Genomic DNA, 22123 nt, shown 5'->3' with positions numbered 1-22123 from the left:
TTCCTTGGGCTGCTGCAACAGTCCTGGTGAAGCCTCCTGTCCTCTGCTGGGTCCCGAGGGATGCACACCGGCCCCATGCTCTTAGCACACAGGCACCTCGGCCGTTTGAGATAATCCTGTGCCCAGAACTCGGTTCCCAAGACACAGCCTGCAGCCGCCGTGTAGACATTCCCTGCTTGCCAGACACATAGACCCAGGGTCCCTCCTGGACCAGTGACTCCCAGCCTTCCTCGTCCCTGGGTTCTTCGGGTGCTGGTGCATGTCAGGGCCCTGTAGGCTGTTTCTGCGAGGCTGGGGGTCTCCATGCGGGCCCTCTGTTCATGCTGTCCACATTCCTTTCTCTGGGCACATTCTCAGACTCTCCGCTCAGCTCTCAGACCTCCGGCCACAGACAAGGTCCGTCCCACCTCCTGCATTCAGTGGCTTCTCCATTGTCCCAGACATGCTGCATTCTCCCGGTGACAGGAGACAAGGCGTGCATTTCGCAGGGGACCAACAGCAGGTGGGGGGGGGCACATTCCTCACGAGCAGCTTCCTTGGGGATGTGGGCCCTCGCATTCTCGGTTAGGATGATGGAGCCCTGTGGCCTCTGCACCTGTCTCTGAAGTGTGTTTCATCTCAGAGGTTTGGGGTGGGGGGGGACGTTTTTCCTAAGAAGCTCATGCCTGGTTTTCCCAGAAAGGACCTGGTGACTGTACAGCAGGCAGGAAGGACGATGTCTCATGCACAATGTTGGGGACATCGGCGCTGCTCTTTATGGGCAGATGGCAACGTGACCGTAATTACGTCCATGTTAATTTGTTATGTACGTAGTAAGCTTTGTGAGTCTGTGTCTGCATGGGATGCATTCTGTGTTTATATATATCCTATTTATATCTGTTTATAGTCTATTGCATATTCTACCTGCCTATCAATTCCCTATCTATTATGTATGTATTATTTGTCTCTCAGTGTATCCATCCATCCGTCACCCACCCATCCATCCTTCCATTCATCCCTCCCCTGCATCCATTCATCCATCCATCCGTCTATCCATCCATCCATCTATCCGTCCATCCGTCCATCCGTCCATCCATCCATCCAACCACCCACCCACCCATTCAACCATCCATCCATCCATCCATCCATCCCCTATATTCATCCCTCCATCCATGCATCCCTCCCCTCCATGTATCCATCTGTCCATCCATCCAGCCAGCCAGCCATCACCCACCCATCCATCCTTCCATTCATCCCTCCCCTGCATCCATTTATCCATCTGTGCATCCATCTGTCTATCTGTCCGTCCATCCATCCATCCATCCATCCATCCATCCTTCCCCTATATTCATCCCTCAGTCCACTCATGCCTCTCCTGCATCCATTCATCCATCCATCCATCCATGTATCTCCTCTGTCCTATATAGAGATGTCCTGTTGGTTTTGTTGTTCTGGAGAACTCTGACCACCACACAGCCACGCATCTGAATCTGAATCTATTTATTTTTTATGAGGGATTGACACATGCACTTAGGAGACCATGAAGTGTCATGATCTGGCTGCCGTGTGATTCATTCTGAGTCTGAAGGTCTGAGAACCAGAGACACCGATGTCCAAGGGCAGGAAGAGATGGATGAGTCACCTCCAGCAGAGACAGACATTATCCCTCCCTCCACGTGTTTGGTGCTACTCCTGCCGTTCACTGATTAGACCAGGCCCACCCATAGTGCAGAAAACCCTCGGTTTGACCCAATCCTCCGAATCAAGTGTTGATCCCTTCCAGAAACACCCTCACAGACACTCCCAGGAGGAATGAATGCTTCCCCAGCTCTCTGAGCTTCCCTCAACACAGTCAAGTTGGCATGTATGATTCACCATCACACGGGCTGGTTGACGAGAGCACTTGAGTGAATTCAGCTGGGCCAGACGCCCCGACTGTCATGCCCAATCGACTCTCCCCTTCAACCACATTGCTCAGGGTTTGCTCCCAGCCCATGGGAGGGGAGGAGCTTATATTCACTTGCAAAACCACTGCTACTTAGAAATACCCAGCACATGCCCAGGATACGCCCTCTGTGTCTTGCACAGGGAGCATATTTTCTTCTACTTATTCTTCCTCCCGGGACAGATATTTCCTTGGCGGTTGGCTGTTCCTGAACACCACATCTAGCATAGCGTTGTGTTTCTTTTCCTTTCTTTTCTTTTCTTTTCTTTTCTTTCCTTTTCTTTTTTCTTTTTTCTTTTTTTAATTAACAGATTTTATTTTATTTTTTAGAGCAGTTTTAGGTGCACACACAGCAAAGTTGAGGGGAAAATACAGAAATGTCCCCGGTTTCCCTGCATAGTTGGATTTACATGAGACTTTACGCCTGGCGTCGTACGGACTGTGGATTTGCACACACGTACGGTGATGCGTGTCCATCATTAGAGCGACGTACAGACCCACGGCACGGCCCTAAACATTGTCTGTGCTTGCCCTCCTCATCCCTCCCTCCCCAGCCCCTGCCGGCAGCCCATCTTTCTTCTGTCCCCATGGCTTTGCCTTTTCCAGAATGTCCTATAGCTGGAATGACACAGGATGAAGCCTTTTCAGACTTTTTGTTTTTTTTCCACTGAGTAATGTGCATTGAAGGTAATTTCGTGTCTTGTCATGGCTGGAGAGCTCATTTCTATTTCACACTGAATAATATTCCCTTGCCTGCGTGGGCCCCGGTGTATGCATCCATCCACCTGCCCAAGGACAGTTTGGTCCCTTGTGAAATAAATCAGGACAGATGGGTTAGGACCACACAAGGATGCAACTTCCTCCGGTCACAAGACGAGATGTCCTCCGGGCACTTGGGTCATCTGGGTGCCTTACCCACGGCCCCTTGGCCCCGCTGGCCGTCTGCTGCCCAAGTCCCTGCCATGTCGGTTGCTGACTTCTTGTTTCTTCCACCCGTACGTTCACCCTGCTTTTCCAGGGAACCAGCCATACGAAGGGAATGTGTGCAGAGCCCTGTGGGTCTTGGGTTCGTACTGGCATATTTCTTGGGATTGCCGCTCTGATCCCTTGTTGTCCTCACTCAGGGCAGTGGCTTCTCACACGAAGGAGCTCACTCCCTTACCTGGGTCCGATCTTCCAGGCGGTGGCCATGGGCGCCTGTTGTATGACACGGCGTATATTTTCTGATGGTCAATTTTATGCATCCTCTTGGCTGCGCCGTGCAGTGCGGGCATGTGGTCAAACACCGGTTGGCTCGTTGCTAGGAAGATATTTCTCGAGGAGGTGAACATTGCAATCAGCAGACCACCCTCTATACTGTGGGTGGGCCTCGTCCGATCAGTTGAAGGCCTCACAAGAAAGGACACTGAGCTCCCCAGAGGGAGAAGGAATTCTGTCTCCAGGCAGCCTTTGGACTCCGGCCGCAGCCTTAGCTTGTCCCTGGGTCTCGGCCTCCTGACCGGCCCTGCAGAATGGAGACAGACACCCTCAAATGCATACAATTGGCACGAACCAATTCCTTACGTCAAATCTCTCTCTCTGTCTCTGTCTCTCTCTCCTCATCTCTGCCGGTGTCTGCTGGTCTGTTCTCGGGAGAACCCTGGCGAGTACATACTTCCTGCGTAAGAGACGCGGGGTGCCAGGAATATAAGGGCCAGACTAGTTACTTAGTGAACTGATTTATTTGGAGAGAGAGAGAGAAATATTTAGTTAGCTAATTAGTTACTGAACGGATTTATTTGGAGAGAGAGAGAGAGAGAGAGAGAGAGAGAGAGAGCAGGGGAGGAGCACAGACACAGAGAGAGAATCCCAAGCAGACTCTGTGCTGTTACCACGAGGCTCGAACCCACGAGCCGCGAGATCATAACCTGAGCCGAAATCAAGTGCCCAACCGACTGAGCCCCTCCAGGCGCCCCGATGTTCACGTTCTTTTGCAAGACGTCTTTGCGCACAAAAGCACGTTCCCTTCCTTCCCGAGACCCTTCCGGTGCCACAGAATTAAACGGTTTCTGGACGCGGTCGCCGTGACCCCGTTTTTCCCTGCAGGACTTCTGCACACCCGGGTGTGCGCACAGCTATCATGTGACCCCTTCCCCAGCCGCTGGCGCTCGCCGGCACGAGGTCGACCCCCCACGTTCAGGTTCCAGACAAAGAAGAGGGCCCCACGGGTCTCTACCCGCGAGGTGCACGGGACCTGCCTCTCGCGGTGCCTGCGAACGGGACGCCCTCGCCAAGCTCACGGGCGTGGGAGGGATTGGTTACTTTTCTTCTTCTCGTGCGTGTTGTGTGCTTGACCCGGAGCCGCTAAGCCCCGCGGTTTTGGTTTCCGGAGGAAAGCGGCCGGTGTGAGTGCTGCCCCCCGCCGGCGGCCTCACCCAAGGTCCCGGGGACAGCGGCGTGGCCGCGACCCGGGGACAGCGCAGGCTGCGCCACGCTCCCTCTGCTACCCGCCGGACACGAGCTGCTGTGTGGGGATTCATCCTTTGGCTCTTTGCACCGGCTTTGCAGGGAAGGACCCAAGGCACGTGGGGTCGACCCGAGCACCGTCGGGGAGGAAACGGGGCGGGAAGGGTGCCCGGCTCAGCCCCTCCAGCCAGGCGGCCGCGTCCCGGGACGGACGCGTGTCCCGCACGGACCTGTGCACGCGTGCACACCGGTCACGAGGGTTTGAATTGGGCTCCCCCCACACCACCAGAGACACCCTGAGGTCTTAGCCCCCGGTACCTGCCAGGGGGTCGTCTTTGGAAGTGGGGTCTCTGCAGATGGTCAGGTAGGATGCGGTCACTAGGGCTGTGGTCCTCAGGGGAGAGGAGATCAGGACACAGACACGTCGGGAGGGATGACCACCTGGGGACCCAGGGGGAAGACGGGATCTGTACTCCCAGAGGAGAGGCCTCGGGACAAACCAGCCTCGGTGGGGCCTGGACCTCAGACCCCCAGCCTCCACCCTGCCTGGATCTCAGACCCCGAGCCTCCGCCCTGCCTGGACCTCAGACCCCCAGCCTCACCCCTCCTGGATCTCAGACTCCCAAACCCAGCCCTGCCTGGACCTCAGACCCCCATACTCAGCCCCGCCTGGATCTCAGACTCCTAGCCTCAGCCCTGCCTGGATTTCAGACTCCCAGCCTCAGCCCTGCCTGGATCTCAGACCCCCAGCCTCGGCCCTGCCTGGACCTCAGACTCTCAGCCTCAGCCCTGCCTGGACCTCAGACCCCCAGCCTCCACCCTGCCTGGACCTCAGACCCCCAGCCTCACCCCTCCTGGATCTCAGACTCCCAAACCCAGCCCTGCCTGGACCTCAGACCCCCATACTCAGCCCCACCTGGACCTCAGACTCCCCGCTTCAGTCCTGCCTGGATCTCAGCCCCCCAGGCTCGGCCCCACCTAGATCTCAGACTCCCAGCCTCCAGGACTGGGAGACAACAGATGTGTGTTGTTGAAGCCCCCAGGTCAGTGGGACATCTTTGGGGAGAACTTCTGTTGCCCTAGGCATAGACTGAGAGGCATCATCTTGTACAGAATGAAGGTGAGCTTTGGGAACGTGGCAGGTGCGTCTGGTGAGGTCTCAGGCAGGAACTGGGAACAGGTTCTCGGACACTGTGGAGACGAGGTGGTCCTTGCAATCGAGTGACGGAGGCCTTGGCTGAGTTGTGTGCTAGTGTTGGGCGGAAGGTAGACCTCACCCGTGGGGGACTTGCACGTTTCGGGGAGCAGATTTCTGAGCAAAGTCTGCTTGGTGTGGGCTGGCTGCTTGCTGCTTACAGGAGAATGCGACACCTGAGGCACAGTCCCGTAGGCGGTAGTGAAGCTCCGTGGGGCCAGAACTTGAAGGTTGGCGAGAGCTCTGACCTTGTCCACATTGCCCAAGATGAGACCGTGTGCTCTGGACACAATAGCAAGGATGTGGCTGGACCGCCGTCTGCTAACGAGATATGTGTGCGATGTGTGAACGCAGTCGGCCAGTCCGCAGAATATCGCGCGGGATATACTTATGCTGAAATTGGTCGTGTATCTGAAATTCAATACATATATGTATTTATTCATTTAAAAAAAAATTTTTTAACGTTTATTTATTTTTGAGACAGAGAGAGACAGAGCATGAATGGGGGAGGGTCAGAGAGAGAGAGGGAGACACAGAATCTGAAACAGGCTCCAGGCTCTGAGCGGTCAGCACAGAGCCCGACATGGGGCTTGAACTCACAGACCGTGAGATCACGACCTGGGCCGAAGTCAGACGCTCAACCGACTGAGCCACCCAGGCACCCCTACGTATATGTATTTAAACATCCATCCGTCTGTCCATCCATCCGTTATCTGTGTACCTATGTGTCTACCTAACTACCTATCAATTCTATCTATCTATCTATCTATCTATCTATCATCTATCTATCATCTATCTATATATCCATCAAATCTATCTATCTATCTATCTATCTATCTATCTATCTATCTATCATCTATTTATCCATGCATCAAATCTATCTATCTATCTATCTATCATCTATCTATCATTTATCTATATATCCATCAAATCTATCTATCTGTCTATCTATCTATCTATCTATCTATCATCTATTTATCCATGCATCAAATCTATCTATCTATCTATCTATCTATCTATCTATCTATCTATCTATCATCTATTTATCCATGCATCAAATCTATCTATCTATCTATCTATCTATCTATCTATCTATCCATCCATCCAAATTTATCTATCTATCTATCTATGATCTATCTGTCCATCCATCCATCCAATCTGTCATCTATGTATCTATGTATCCATCCATCCATCCATCCATCCATCCATCCATCCATCCATCATATGTGTGTATCTACCTAATGTGTCTATCTATCTATCTATCCATCCATCCATCCATCATCTGTCTCTCTCTACATGTGTATTTCTTATCATCTTAAGGAATTGGCTCATGGAGTGATAGAGGCAGCTAAATCCAAAATCTGCAGGGTGGACCAGTAGGCTAGAAACCCAGGGCAGATTTACAGTTTGAATCTGAAGAGTATCTTCTGGGGGAATGCCGTCTTGCTCAGGGAATGTCAGTCTGTTACATTAATGCCGTTAACTGCTTAGAAAAGGCCCACCCACATTAGGGAGGAAAATTTGCTTTTCTCACACTCTACTGATTTCTGTATTAATGTTATCCAAAACAAACAAACAAACAAACAGGTTCACAGAAACACCCAGAATGCTGTTTGACCCCATATCTGGGCACCACGGCCCAGCTAAATCAGCTATCCTGAAAGCCGTGATGCTCGTGCCTGTGATATCGTTGTTCGGGGCTCAGCCAGAAGGATCGGGGGCTCTAAGGTCAGGGCGTGGGGATTTCACAGCCTGACTCCTGGACCATCTCGGGTGTGGTGGTGTTAGTCTCTTGCTCTGGAAGTCAGCTCTCTGGGCACGGCGGGGGTTGGCCCACGGCCAGCATCTGTGCTGGAAACCAGGGCGTTAGGCTCGTCCTTGGCACGGGGGGGACTCGGGGAACTGAGTCCCTTGACCTCAAATCCAGTGCCTTTCTGTGGGCACCTCCTCCCCCCACTTTCCACGGGGCGTGCCTCCTCATTTCCTCCTTTGGGTTGGGCCTCGCTGGCTTGTTCGGACTTTTGCATGTGTGGGAAACTGCAGGTCGAACCTCCTTGCTCCGATTGTACCAATATCTGCCCCTCGCTTTCCCCTTCACATTCCTTTTTTCCTGAAATGAACCTTTTTTATTTTCCCCCTTGGCTTTGTGTGGCAGCCTCCGTGAGAAGGCACCTGTTTTCCTTCCCATTCTGGTGACGGTCGGGGGCGGTGGGGGGGCCTCATTTCAACACAGTGAGGACCTTTGTTCTTCTAGAAGAAAAAGGCTCCTTGAGCTTGGCTTGGGGTAAAAGATCGTCAGCGGGCAAACCCTCCCTGGCATCGGCACAAAAACGCGTGAACAGAACGTGTGACACCTGCATTTTGATGCACGGGCGTGTAAGCGTGTATCAGTCAGTGCCTGTAAATGTGAGCAGCTGCTGGCAGGTGGCCAGTCGAGACGGCTGCTGAGGGCGGCTTGGGGGAGGGTGTGCGTGCCCAGGGGTGCAGCCTGTGGAGTCAGTGGGGTCCGTCTCTCCCGCCCGTTGGGCTAAGCAGCCCTCAAATCTGGTTTTCCAAATGCTCCCTCAGAAGTCCCTCCTGCTGGACCTGCTTTGCACTGTCCCTTCTGCCTCAAGGATGCTCGCTGGTCCTTGTCTGCGACACGCACCCGCCCCCTGCCCGTGGAAGTGAGCTCAGTCTCCCCGGGACCCCCTCTCAGTCGTGTGTCACAGGGACGCATCAGGGGGCCGCCTCTCAGTGTTGCACTGTCGCCCTCATTCCGTGCAGCCTTCCTGGGGCTCACACACGCACCCCCGGTGCCGCGAGACAAAAATCTTGTCTGTTCCTCTGTTTGAAGACTGTTCCCGTCACTCCTTCTGTGTCTTCAAAAGATGCCCCCGATGGAACATGCGAGGAAGCCTTTGACATGTGGTGCTGATTTAACACCCGTCCCTTGAAAAGGTGGCGGGAGAGCCGTCTCTGGCATGTTTGCCCTTTTCTCTTTGGCTGCCAGGAAGCTCAAGGAGGAAATTGCTCTTCGAGCTCCGTGGGGGGGGGGGGGGGGTCTTAGGATCGGCATAGATGCAGATGATTTTTAATCTTCCCAGGTGGTTCAGATCTATCTCTGGAACTGAGTTTGAGGATTTGATTTACTCCCCCCACCCCCCCCAACACCCATTATTAACATGCATCGTATAAGCAACTTCCATAAATTATATTTGCACACCTTGAACACGGAGCCTGAAGTTTTTATCGTTTCAAATCATTTGTGTTCATTTGGCTTAATCCCGGGAAGCTTTACGGCTCAGGATCTGTGTCTTTAACTTTGAAGTTGGGAAAATAGAAGGTGTTATTTTTCCAAAGGGCACATACTACGCACAAAGGGCAGAGGTAGTAACAGAAGGAGACTTTTAAACATGTCTTGCAGCGTAAGGGCGCCTGGGTGGCTCAGTGGGTTCAGCATCCGACTTCCGCTGAGGTCACGATATCCCGGCTCGTGAGTTCGAGCCCCACGTCGGGCTCTGCACCGACAGCCTGCTTGGGATTCTCTCTGTCTCCCCCTCTGTGACCCTCCCTGGCGCACACTCTCGTGAAATAAGTAAATAAACTTAAAAAAAAAAAAAAGATGTCTTGCAAAATTAAGTTTTGCATCGTAACTTTATATCCGGAAACAACACTCGTGACCTTGAGGCACCTGGTACCTCCTATCACGCTTTTGGGGATTCTGGTATCTCGAAAATCACAGCCGGGTGTGAAGTGAAGATTCGTTCGTGTATTTCCATGGAAGCCTGGAAACTTGTCTCCCAACACAGCAGGGGTGCGTTTTCCCCGTAAACCCGTCTCCTTGAGTCTTTATGAACCAGGGCATTTGTTTCGTTACTGTTTCCCTGTCGGGCTGGTGATCGCTGTTCTGATGGGATCCTCAACCCAAAGACCACCCCTGGGGCCATATGTTTGAGACAAAGTCTGGAATGGGAATGGCGTCCATATTGCACAGGGATCCTTCCCACCAGGAGACGGGCATGGGCAGGACGCGTGTGATTAAGCTACGTTAAGGTTAATGCTGTGCTCGCTCAGGAAATGATTGATTTCAGAACAAAAGGAATTCATGTTCACGTCCATTCCGGAAACACGCAAAGCCACGAGGAAGGAAATTAAGTCAAGGTCGGTATTCTTACGACCTCTCTCCCGTGCGAAATTCTCAGTCACCGTTTCTTTCTTTCTTTCTTTTTTTTTTTTTTAAGTTTATTTTTTTGAGAGCCAGTGGGGGAGGGGCAGAGAGAGAGGGACACAGAGAATCCCAAACAGGCTCAGAATCATTCTTCGTTTCTTAAAATACTTCTCTCTCTTCCTCCGATTCCACTCACATGCCTAGTAGACTGTTTCATATTGGCCGTGACCCTTGGGAGCTCTGTTTTTGTTTTTATTTTTTTTTCCACTTAAAAAAAATATTCCCTTTGTATTTTAGCTTAAATAATGTTTCTTCATGGTTATTTTTGAAGGAGAGACAGACAGAGTGAGAGCAGGGGACGGGCAGAGAGAGGTGGAAACACAGAATCAGGCTCCAGGCTCCGAGCTGTCAGCACAGAGCCTGATGCAGGGGTTGAACTCATGAACCGTGAGATCATGACCTGAGCCGAAGTTGGATGCTTAACCAACTGAGCCACCTGGGGGCCCCGACTTAACATACACATCTCATGTGTGTATATATTATATACGGATATATATCCTGCTTTCTGTTTTTTTCTCCTTAAGTAGCATGGCTAGCCATTTCTGGGAAGGAAGTGTGTGTAAATCGGGAGGGTCTGGGGGCCTCGCCTGTTATGATTTAAGCGTTAAGCACTGCCCGTCAATCTCGCTTTGGGATGAAAGGTTAGGACTGCTTACAAAGACCTTGCTGTCTGCCTTTTGCTGGTGACCCTGAGCGCCGCGAGACGTCCTGTCTGGGTAAATACAAGGGTGTGCGTGTCCCCGCGTTTGGACACCAGGCTCCCCTCCTCTCTTGGACCTTGGGTCCTCACCTCTGTCACCCGTAAAGGGAACGTGGGACTGGACCGTCGCTCATGCATTTCCCCTGCAGAACCTCTCTGCGATCCTGCTGTCCTCCCATCAGTAGCCCCCGAGAACAGCCTGGTTATAAAGAGCGTGCATCCTGCTGGGACCTAAACCCACCTGAGGGGAGGGCTCCCTTGTTGTTGAGTGGAGGCTGGGTGTGTGTCTGCAGACTTGCTGTGTAGCCTGAAGGAGTCGCATGGAGTGAGGTCCTTTAGAGAAGTTGCCCCAGCCAGAGACACTCTTCCTGGTGGAGACTGTGTTTTCCAATGTTTCAACATTCGTAGGGTGGGGAAGATATCCAGTTGGCCTGCTCAGGCTTTCCTCTGTAGGCTTAGTTCTTCATTTTAGGGACGAGAATGCCTGACCGTGGCGGCATGTGCCCGTGGAAGGAAAGTGGATTCCTGGAAGGATCTCCTAACACGGGGATCAAAGCTGGTCCTTGCCCAGCAGGTGCAATTCTTCACCTGCACTTGGGCCACGCTCGCAGGGCTGCTGTTTGTTCCCTGCGTGATCGTGCAGACAGAGGGCGAGGAGACCCCACGGTGTGGACGTGGGGCAGGCTGTACATCCCTACGCACAGGGACGCAGGCTGCGGTGACGATCCTTGGTTTCACCTTGGAAGTGTGCGCTGTATCTCCAAGGGAGATTTTTAGAAGTGATTTTGCGGGACTACACGATGAGTGCCTTTCATGTTGCACAATGTATTGGTCAGTGCCCCCACCCACATAGGGACTGTCCCATTTCAAATTCCTACCCACAATGCCAGATACGTGTGCCATCCAAGTGGATGCACTTTTGCTACTCGGATGATACCTCAGGGGCTTTTCACAAGTATTTTTCTTATTCGGTACAAACCCAAAGGCCGTTATAAAGATCACGCCGTATGTTTTCATATACACGGCGATCTTTGCCCCTTTTTCGTTATAGACTGTTTTTTTCCTTGATTTTTAACAACTCTTACAAACAAGAAAATACCTCTTTGCATGTGATAGGATTGCAATTTTTTTTCCAGTTTATCATTTTTTTTTTCCAACTTTGCTTTTGGTGTCTTTTTTTTTCCCACCGGTGAAATTTGTTTACTTAATTTTTCTCACGTTTGACTTATAATTAGGGATGGCTTTTTGTACTCTGAGATTAAAGATAAACGTATTCATGCTTTTTTTGTAATATCTTCATTGTGTGACTTCTTCTTCTTGGTTGTTTGATGTGTACTATGAGGTATGGGTCTAATTTTTCTTTTTTTGCCCCAATGTCTATTTAGGTGACCCAGCACTGTTCCCCCCTCCAATGTCTATTTAGATGACCCAACATCGTCCCCCCCCAATGTCTATTTAGATGACCCAACACCATCCCCTCCATGTCTATTTACGTGACTCAACACCGGTCCCCCCAATGTCTATTTAGGTGACCCAACACCATTTATTAAAACGTTCATCTTGAAAAAAAAAAAGTGTTAAAAAAAAAAAAGGGGCGCCTGGGTGGCGCAGTCGGTTAAGCGTCCGACTTCAGCCAGGTCATGATCTCGCGGTCCGGGAGTTCGAGCCCCGCGTCGGGCTCTGGGCTGATGGCTCAGAGCCTGGAGCCTGTTTCCGACTCTGTGTCTCCCTCTCTCTCTGCCCCTCCCCCGTTCATGCTCTGTCTCTCTCTGTCTCAAAATAAATAAACGTTGAAAAAAAAAGTGTTAAAAAAAAACGTTCATCTTGGTCACCTTTATCATACGCTGAAGCTCTCCTCGCTGGCCAGTTCCTGGAGGAGGAGCACGCTTTTCAAATGCAAACCAACCCGTCCACAGCCCTCACCCCACTGCCTCCAAGACCCCACTCTGGGCCACGATCCACACTACCCCCCCAGTCACTGCAGGGCCAGGGGCCCACAACTAGGACAGCCCCTACCACCTGGAGAGTGCTGAAATCGCCCACACTAGCCCATGCGAAACCAGCTTAGCCTGATTACCTCACCCATTTCTTTGCACGATAAAGGCTCGAGTCCACGTTTCCTTGTCTGTCCGCCTCCTGACCCACCTGCTGCTTCCCGTGGGGCCCCGCCACGTGGCGTGCCCCCTCCTCTTGGGCACTGTGGTCAGGAAACTTCTTTTTCAGTGGCAAGCAGTCACCCCCCAATCTGCTGCCCTCCTCCGTCCTTGGGCAACAGTAAAGCCTACACTTCCGACCCAAATACGCCCTGCCTGGTGTTTGCCCTGGACTCCCGTCCGCGGTTGTGAACACGACACCCGCGTCTGCTCAGGACCTTCCTGCCTGTCGCTGTGCTGCTATTCCAGTCGGTTCCTGCCATAGCCTCCCAGGGGTCGAGGGAGACGTTACAGGTGTCTCTCCCCAGGCTGTAATCGCTCATGACTGCCCCCCCCCCACAACGGTTCCGAGCCTGCGGGGAACCCACGAGGAACCAAACCACACGCACCGCACCACGCCTCCCCTGGCCCGTCCACGTTCTCCCGTGGCGGGGTTCTGATGCACGCGCGCTCTGCCTGTCAGCCTCACGTTGATGTTTTTGTCTCTGGTCTGTTTCTCCTGCAGTTTTTCCCCCACAACCCGACCGTGTGGCCATAGTGACCGGAGGCACGGATGGCATCGGCTATGCCACGGCGAAGCAGCTGGCGAGGCTCGGCATGCACGTGATCATAGGTGACGATTGCATTTTTGGCTAACGCCAGGGAGCCAGTAGCTCGCGCGTGTCTGCATGCAGACAGTCGTTTGCTCGTGGGTGCGACAGTCCTTTGCGCAAAACACCTACGCGTGTCCTCTTTGCATCCCCAGTCCTACTGCATTAGGACCCACCTTAGTGACCTCATGTTACCTTAATCCCCTCTTTAAAGACCCACCCCCAAACACAACCACATTCTGAGGACCTAGGGCTCAGGGCTTCAGTGTATGAACCTGGGGAAGACACAACGTAGTCCGTACCACACTCTCAGCCGGTGTTCACAACGCTGGCTTCCTCCGCTGCCGGATCCTATAGACACTGTATTTTCCCTTCTCCTATTCCAAACTCTCTCTGTTCCTTATCCCGGCTTCTAACTCCTCTTTGAAAATGAAGGGATTTTCCTTGCCTGGAAAAAGAGAGAGTTCCAAGGACCCATTTTGCTTTTGTTTAATAGTTCCAGGGAACTGGGGGTAGAATTTGTAATCAGCTGGCAAAAATGCTATGTGCACATCAGCTTTGGGGAAAAAAAAACAAGCACTCAATGCTAATTATGTTCTCTCTCTTTTTTTTTTTTTTTTTTGAGAGAGAAAGAGAGTGCCTATGCCAGCAGGGGACGGGCAGAGGGAGAGACAGAGAGAGAGAGAGAATCTTAAGCAGGCACGGACCCTAACATGGGGCTCGAGGTCACAACCGCGAGATCACGACCTGAGCCACAATCAAGAGTCAGATGTTTAACTGCTGACCCAGGTGTCCCACTAACTACGTCCCCTACTGACATCATCTGCATTTAATTACTACCTTTTATGGTGTCTGTTTATATATAAATCGTATTACACGTCTCGTTTTAGCTGTTAAGGATTGCCTTCCACTTAAGACTTTCTAAATAACATTACGCATGGTCGTTTACTGAGCCATTAGTGATTTATTTCTTCCTTTCTCCCATTTTTTCCTGTATCTTTTGCCTGCTACCATGTATCGAAGGGTGGTTTTGGATCAGAAGCTCTAGTCGAGGCTGGATATTTCAACATGAATGTGTTTTGTTCCTTCCTGGCTCTTCTGAGCTCAGGACGCAGTCACGTTTCCCCTTTCCCAGTCCTTGGACACTGTTGGCATCCAGTTCTGCTTAAATGCATTAATATTAAAAATATGAATCCATTACAAACATCCATTAATCCCCTAAAATCCATTAATATTATAAACCAAAGGATACTGAGGTACAGATATAAAAATATGTAAGAACACAAACTCATCACGTAGTGGCGAACATTAAGTGACCTCCTGGGGGGTTTAGTGACACCTACGATTGGCCCCTGTGAGGATCTTAAGCTTTATTTTGAGCCAGCTTCAACACGTGAACCCTGTTATGAAAGTGTATCTGGTTTCTGGCGGTGGCCAGGTCATAGACCCTGCCCAGACTTCTGTGTCTTGTCCACATTCTTAGGGGTTGGCCACCATGATATGGGTGATTGCTGATGTTGAAACTCACAGTCCTGAGTTCCATGGAGGATGTCTGGGGTGGGGGGCTCTTGACCCACATGGGGAACCCCAGGTCCAGCCAGCGTGGCCTTCTGTTTTCTTTGGCCCATGTGGGTATACGCAGTGATTCCTTCCGTCCCGTAACCAAATAGACTCACACTCCTAAATGTGAATCTTTTCTTACGCTTTTGCAAAACATGACTCCGCAGTTTAAAATTTTGTGTGTGTGTGTCACATGGCCCTTCCCACATTTCACTTTTTGAAAACCTATGGTTTCTTACAGTGATTCCTTCCTCCCGGACCCACGTAGGCATCTCCCTGTCATGAACAATCGGGTCTGTTGAACGGAACACATTTCTCAGGCTTTGGGACGGGTGGATTACTTCTTGGTCTACCTCACCGTTTTCTTTCCTCGTCAGAGTGTTGTTTTTCCTTCAGGGATGCATCCAAGTGCCCGTTGTCTGCATAGATGGGGAAATGTTTGAACAGTTTTTGACAAGTCCTTGCATGGGCTGTCTTTACCAATGTCCGCATCTTCCCTCGCAGATGGAGAGGGGTTGTTTGCAGATGTGGGGGTCTTACAGGAGAGAGGGCCTGTCTGAGTGTGCATTTCTAGACGTCTTCTTCACTTTTAGCACCTCTGTGATGTGTTTATGTCTCCCTGGGACCTGAGCACATCAGGGGACAGGGCGTGTGAGCAGACAGACTGGGTCCTCTAGGAGACTCCTGCTGTATCTGGGATTTCTGCCGCCATGTGGAATGACTTGATCAAAGTGACATCAGCTCTTGAACACAAGGAGAAATAGGTGCCCTCTGAGGGCCTGCTGAATTTAGGCTAGTGGCAGAAGGAAGCTGGTGGAGCAGGACAGGGAGGGAACGTCTGGTCTGAGAAAAGACAGAGGCTGTCATCCAGCCCTCGTTATCTCTGCCCCTGTGACTTCTCCAGTGCACTTGTCTGTTTCATCTCCTTAATTCCTTATGAAACTGGGCAATGTTGCAATGCGAGCAAAAATCATTCCATTCCTGTGCTGTTTGCTGCAGTGTGGTGGTTTAGGTCATGATGACATCTAGTTGATTAGGAGATCATGAGGTCTAGTTGGGTTGGGTCATGATGAAGTCTAGTCAGGTTAAGTGATGATGAGGTCTAGTTGACTTATATCATGATGAGGTCTGGTTGGGTTATATCATGATGAGGTTTAGTTGACTTATATCATGATGAAGTCTAGATGGGTTATGTCATGATGAGGTCTAGTTGGTTAGGTGATGATGAGGTCTAGTTGACTTATATCATGATGAGGCTTAGTTGACTTATATCATGATGAAGTCTAGATGGGTTATGTCATGATGAGGTCTAGTTGGTTAGGTGATGATGAGGTCTAGTTGACTTATATCATGATGAGGCTTAGTTGACTTATATCATGATGAAGTCTAGATGGGTTATGTCATGATGAGGTCTAGTTGGTTAGGTGATGATGAGGTCTAGTTGACTTATATCATGATGAGGTCTGGTTGGGTTATATCATGTTGAGGTCTAGTTGACTTATATCATGATGAAGTCTAGATGGGTTACGTCATGATGAGGTCTAGTTGGGTTGGGTGATGATGAGGTCTAGTTGGGTTAGGTGGTGATGAGGTCTAGTTGACATATCATGATGAGGTCTGGTTGGGTTGGGTGATGATGAGGTCTAGTTGACTTACATCATGATGAGGTCTGCTTGGGTTATATCATGATGAGGTTTAGTTGACTTATATCATGATGAAGTCTAGATGGGTTAAGTCATGGTGAGGTCTAGTTGGTTAGGTGATGATGAGGTCTAGTTGACTTATATCATGATGAGGTCTGGTTGGGTTATATCATGATGAGGTCTAGTTGACTTATATCATGATGAAGTCTAGATGGGTTACGTCATGATGAAGTCTAGTTGGGTTAAGTGATGATGAGGTCTAGTTGACTTATATCATGATGAGGTCTGGTTGGGTTATATCATGATGAGGTCTAGTTGACTTATATCATGATGAAGTCTATATGGGTTACGTCATGATGAGGTCTAGTTGGGTTAAGTGATGATGAGGTCTAGTTGACTTATATCATGATGAGGTCTGGTTGGGTTATATCATGATGAGGTCTAGTTGACTTATATCATGATGAAGTCTAGATGGGTTACGTCATGATGAGGTCTAGTTGGGTTGGGTGATGATGAGGTCTAGTTGGGTTAGGTGGTGATGAGGTCTAGTTGACTTATATCATGATGAGGTCTAGTTGACTTATATCATGATGAAGTCTAGATGGGTTATGTCATGATGAGGTCTAGTTGGTTAGGTGATGATGAGGTCTAGTTGACTTACATCATGATGAAGTCTGTGTGGGTTACGTCATGATGAGGTCTAGTTGGGTTGGGTGATGATGAGGTCTCCTTGGGTTATGTCATGATGACCTTCCTTGGGTTGGGTCCTGATGAGGTGGAGTTGGGTTACTTTATGGGGAGGTCACATTGGTGTAGGTCATGCTGAACTCTAGTTGAGTGAGCAGTATGTCGTACAGACACAATGCAGTGACAGCATGTGAGCAAGCATGTGGCACCCATGCATGCAAGGACTGGAACCCTGATTGTTATCACCTCCTCATTTAGGTGATGTTTGCTGAGCACCAGGAACATCCCTGCTGGCAGCAAAGTTCTCATTTTCTTGAGCAAAGCAGAGTAAGCTCCACCTGTGCTCTTTTCCACAGAGCTTCTGATGTCTGCGTTTACACCTTCACCATGGGTCACAGTGTGACCCTCTCCGTCAGTCCCATCGAGTGTGGAATCTTCCCTGCTTCCCGAGTCTTTCAGGGCGCAATTGCCTGCATTCCGAGAGTGGCAATTTGTCATTTTGTGTGACAGTTGGATACAAGGCCACTTAATGAAATACCGTCATCGGACACTTTAACACAAATGTCGTATTAAGTAAAAAAGAAGACGTGTGTATATTCAGAAATTTCCAATTGCTAATCCTGCGTCTGCTAATGTTTAGAGAATAATCAATTACTTGCTAAAAAACTGAAAACAGAACTTGGGTTTAAGTCAAGCACGTTAATATTGCTGTACATCCATCAATTAGTTTCTTCCCTGCTCAAAATATCTTAGTTATTATTGTTTCAGAACACTATTTTGGAGGAAGATGTTTGTTCCTAAGTCTTCATGACCGGCCATCTAAGGCGGAGACCAAGGGCCAGTAAATATTCTTTCTGTGATGGGCCAGATAACAAATATTTCCGTAGGTGTGTTTCTCCCCAATCAGTTCCGCCTTCATAGCAACAAAGTGGTCACTGCCAGTATTTAAAGCTACAGGCATAGCTGTTGTTCCACTATTTTTTTTTTCCTTTTTACAACAAGGGGACCTTCAGATTTGGCCCTAGGCTCATAGTCTGCTGACCTTGGTTTAGGCTCAACATCTTACAAAAACCCCACACAAACAGATGGAAGTTACATTGCGTCTTGTAGACTCTCGAAATCCGGTGGATAGGATGCCGTCCAAAGAGAGAGAAGTGACTCAGTGCCTTGTCGACGTTATGGGTAGGACGTCTGTGGGACGCGTGGCACGTGGAAAACTTAGCCCTTCAGAGGAAGGACTTGTAGATGGCAGACCCACTGTGTCTGTGCCCAGTAGCATCCTGGTCGAATTCTATCTGTTTTGCAATGTGTGCTCAGTAAACGTAGGAAAGACCTTTACCAAAAACGTGCCTGAGAAAGCGAGGCACGACCAGTCATGACCAGTTCCCCCTGCTGGTCGACGGCCCTCACTTTCTGTGGCCCTTTCTGTCTTTTTCGGGAACGTAGAGGTTCTATCCCACTTCCTGCGAGCTTCCACCGGACCACCCCTTGATGCCAAGATGGCAAATGCCAGAAGTTTGGGCCCAGCAGCAGGTGGCTGTTTAATATTTAAAAATCGCGTGGGATTTCAAAAGTGAGCTCCCGCACGCATGTGTGCAAACAGCATGCAGAAATGCCTCTGAAAAGGATGGCTTGGTAATCTATTCTCATTGCGATTTTCAAGATGGTTCTAGCCTGGAGCACACCCAGCCGGCAGGGGCGGGACCCGGGTGAGAAGGTGGTAGGAGCTAGCCCCCTCCCTTGGGACATGCTGGCCCCGGGCCACCTGGCCGTGCTCAAGGCTCTAGAAGCTTCACGCCCACACCTGTGTTCCTCAGATGCCAGGTCTAATCCCCTTCTGTGGAAGCGCTCCCATGACTCACCCCTGCAGGGACTTTCTGGGTTAGCTCATCCCTCCAAGGAGCTGAAAATCTGTCTCCGGTCCAGTTGCTTGTGAGCGCTGGTGTGTGGGCAGGCAGGGTCTCCTGAGCATCTCCCCCACAACAGCAGCCCCATCAGGCACCCCTTAATAGCAGGACTCTGTGCTTAGGGACATTCGGAAAATAGTAGTACCCCAGCCTGCAACTGTCAGTGCACATTTACTTACGAAGACAGTGAAGAAACCTTATTCACTATTTTAATCCCAATTTCATAGTCTGTAATTAAAAAAATTGTTTTGTTTTTTATTTTTAATTTGTTTTTAGTTTTCTTAACATTTATTTATTTTTGAGAGAGAGAGAGAGAGACAGAGGGTGAGCAGGGGAGAGGCAGAGAGAGGGAGACACAGAATCTGAAGCAGGCTCTGGGCTCCGAGCTGTCAGCGCAGAGCCTGATGTGGGGCTGGAACGCATGAACCATGAGATCATGACTTGAGCCGAAGTCGCATGCTCAACCGACTGAGCCACCCAGGCGCCCCTCAGTTATTTTTTAAGTAGGCTCCCCCGGGGACTTGAACTCACAACCCTGAGATTAAGAGTGGCACGGCCCACGGATGAGCTGGCCGTGGCCCCGTGTCGTCCGTATTTCAGCCATGACACCCCTCACACACAAAGTACGTGCCGCAACCCTTCTACACTCACGTTCGGGAAAACCACACCTGCCGAGTTTTCACGGAGTCACTGATAAGGAAATGGGAAATCCCACGTACGTAGCGGGCACATCCCGTGATCAGTTTTACAGATCACACCACCAATGAGTGGATGGCCACTGGGGTGGCTCAGTCGGTTGAGCGTCTGACTCTTGATTTCGGCTCTAGGTCAAGATCTCGCAGTTCATGAGTTCCACCGCCAAGTTGGGCTCTGCACTGACCACGGAGCCTGCTTGGGATTCTCTCTCTCTCTCTCTCTCTCTGCTCCTCTCCCTGGCTCTCCCCGCCCACCCCCTGCCCGCCCCGGCAAAAAAAAAAAAGTTTCTTCGAAAGTTGTATTTCTGATTTCTGCTCTGTCCTTCCCGTGAACATTTCTATGCCTACGTGATTCTTGGCTTGCCCCTAACCCCTGACGGCATGCGTTGAACCACCAGGCACCCCACGCCCCTGTAATCACCATTAAGGAAGATGTCAAACAAACGCGTGCACCTTGTCCATCCAGGGTGAAGGAGAGGCTTCTTCAGTTGGTAGGTTGACTTGGCGGGAAGGAATCCACAAGCCCATTCGGCACCAGGGCAAGAAGAGAAGCCATAAAGAGCCCACCCCAGGGCTGAGTTTTGCATCTCAAGACAATATTATCTCGTGCTCGGTTGCACCTGGACAGCCTTCCCACTGCTTATATCTTTTCTTTTCCTTTTAGCCGGAAACAATGACAGCAAAGCCCAAGACGTTGTGCGGAGACTAAAAGAGGAGACGTCGAATGACAAAGGTACTTCTCGTAGCCCAACGGCTCTTTGCCTTGGTCCGAGTTGGTGTTTGTGGCTGAGCTGCAGACCCGGGCATGGGATTGGGGGTGCAGGGGGTGGAGGTGACTCGGGGCTGGGGGATGTCTCTCCCTCCTGCGCGTTTCCTTTGGGGATTTCCGGTCGCCACTGGAGAGTGACGAAGGACAGCAAACGTTTCACCCGTGGTCGCGTTGCTCTGTGTAGGCAGCTCCTGCGGACGCATTGGAAGGTGCTGGTCGGTTGCATCCTTGTGACTTGGGGACCTTGTTGTCATTCTGCGTCCGTCTTCTCTGCACATGTCTTCTGTATGTTGAGATTCGGGTGTGGATGTGGAAAGCCAGAGTGTTCGGGGGACAGCACTTGGTCAGCTCCTCTGTGCTGGAGGGGAGGCCACCCAGGGTGTTGGGATGGGCGAGGCAATGATTCCAAATCACCCAGGGTGGTGCGGTCACTTCCGAGAGCAGGTGCACCCCTGCCCTCAAAGCTGATGGGTACTCCAAGTGGGAACTGATTCATAGTGTTTGTGGTCTCCGCGATGACTGAATGTGTCTGTAGGGTGGGCGGTGGAGGAAAGTGGTCTGAGCCAGACACACACACACTCAGAAACACACACACACACACTTTATGCATTAATCTTGTGTGTGTTGAATCAGATAAGAAAGCAACACCATATTAGTTTTATAACATACGAAGCTGGACCCTTGGAAGGAGTCGGTCAGTGGAGGGCCTCCCAACATGTCAGGGGGAGGATGCTGGGGCTTGGCCATGTGGGGGCAGTTGGGTGGTAGTCCTTGAAAAGACTTTCACTTCGGCTGGATCTGCATCCAGTCTCAGAGGCCCCCAGAGATGCTATCCATGCAGCCCGGTGCCATTCCCTGTCCTGTAGGTCAGCAGGTACACCAGAAGCTCCCGCCAGTGGCTGGCCCCAGCTCCCTATCCCTGGGTGGCCATCCACCCACGATGTACCATCCATCCATCCCCCATCCATCCCCCATCCATCCCCCTATCCATCCATGCATCCATCCATCCATCCACCCACCTATCCATCCATCCATCCACCCATTTTCCATCCATCCATCCATCCATCCACCCACCTATCCATCCATCCATCCACCCATTTTCCATCCATCCATCCATCCATCCACCCACCTATCCATCCATCCATCCACCCATTTTCCATCCATCCATCCATCCACCCATCCATCCATCCATCCCCCTATCCATCCATCCATCCACACATCCATTCACTCATCCACCCACCCATCCATCCATCCATCCACACATCCATTCACTCATCCACCCATCCATCCATCCATCCCCCTATCCATCCATCCACCCATCCATCCCCCTATCCATCCATCCATCCACACATCCATTCACTCATCCACCCACCCATCCATCCATCCATCCCCCTATCCATCCACCCACCCATCCATCCATCCATCCTCCTATCCATCCATCCATCCATCCCCCCATCCATCCATCCATCCATCCATCCATCCATCCGTCTTCCTGCAATCACAGAACACCCTGTCTAGCTCAGGATGCTCTCTAGCACTGAGCTCAGATGGAGACACTTCTCTCCAGACCAGCCCGCACCCACTGGAGCCTGCGAAATTCTTGCCCACATACTCCCAGTAACACGAGTTGGCACGAGGCCCATGG

General features: G+C 50.8%; 1 protein-coding gene across 1 annotated transcript in view; it reads left to right on the top strand.

Moving 5' to 3' along the window:
• DHRSX (dehydrogenase/reductase X-linked) overlaps positions 1–22123 on the top strand; it is a 136743-nt gene that overhangs the window by 11033 nt on the left and 103587 nt on the right. The window contains exons 2-3 of the mRNA XM_047075839.1: positions 13133–13240; positions 20374–20442. Coding sequence (XP_046931795.1) covers positions 13133–13240; positions 20374–20442 — 177 coding nt within the window. The remainder of the gene's footprint in view (positions 1–13132; positions 13241–20373; positions 20443–22123) is intronic.

Source organism: Lynx rufus, unplaced genomic scaffold, assembly GCF_022079265.1.
Source record: "Lynx rufus isolate CCGP_SWC_20201006 ecotype Redwood Valley unplaced genomic scaffold, mLynRuf1.p SCAF_14, whole genome shotgun sequence".
NCBI classification, from domain to species: Eukaryota; Metazoa; Chordata; class Mammalia; order Carnivora; family Felidae; genus Lynx; species Lynx rufus.
The sequence above is the reverse complement of the archived record's forward strand: the minus strand, read 5'-3'. Positions and strand labels throughout refer to the sequence as shown.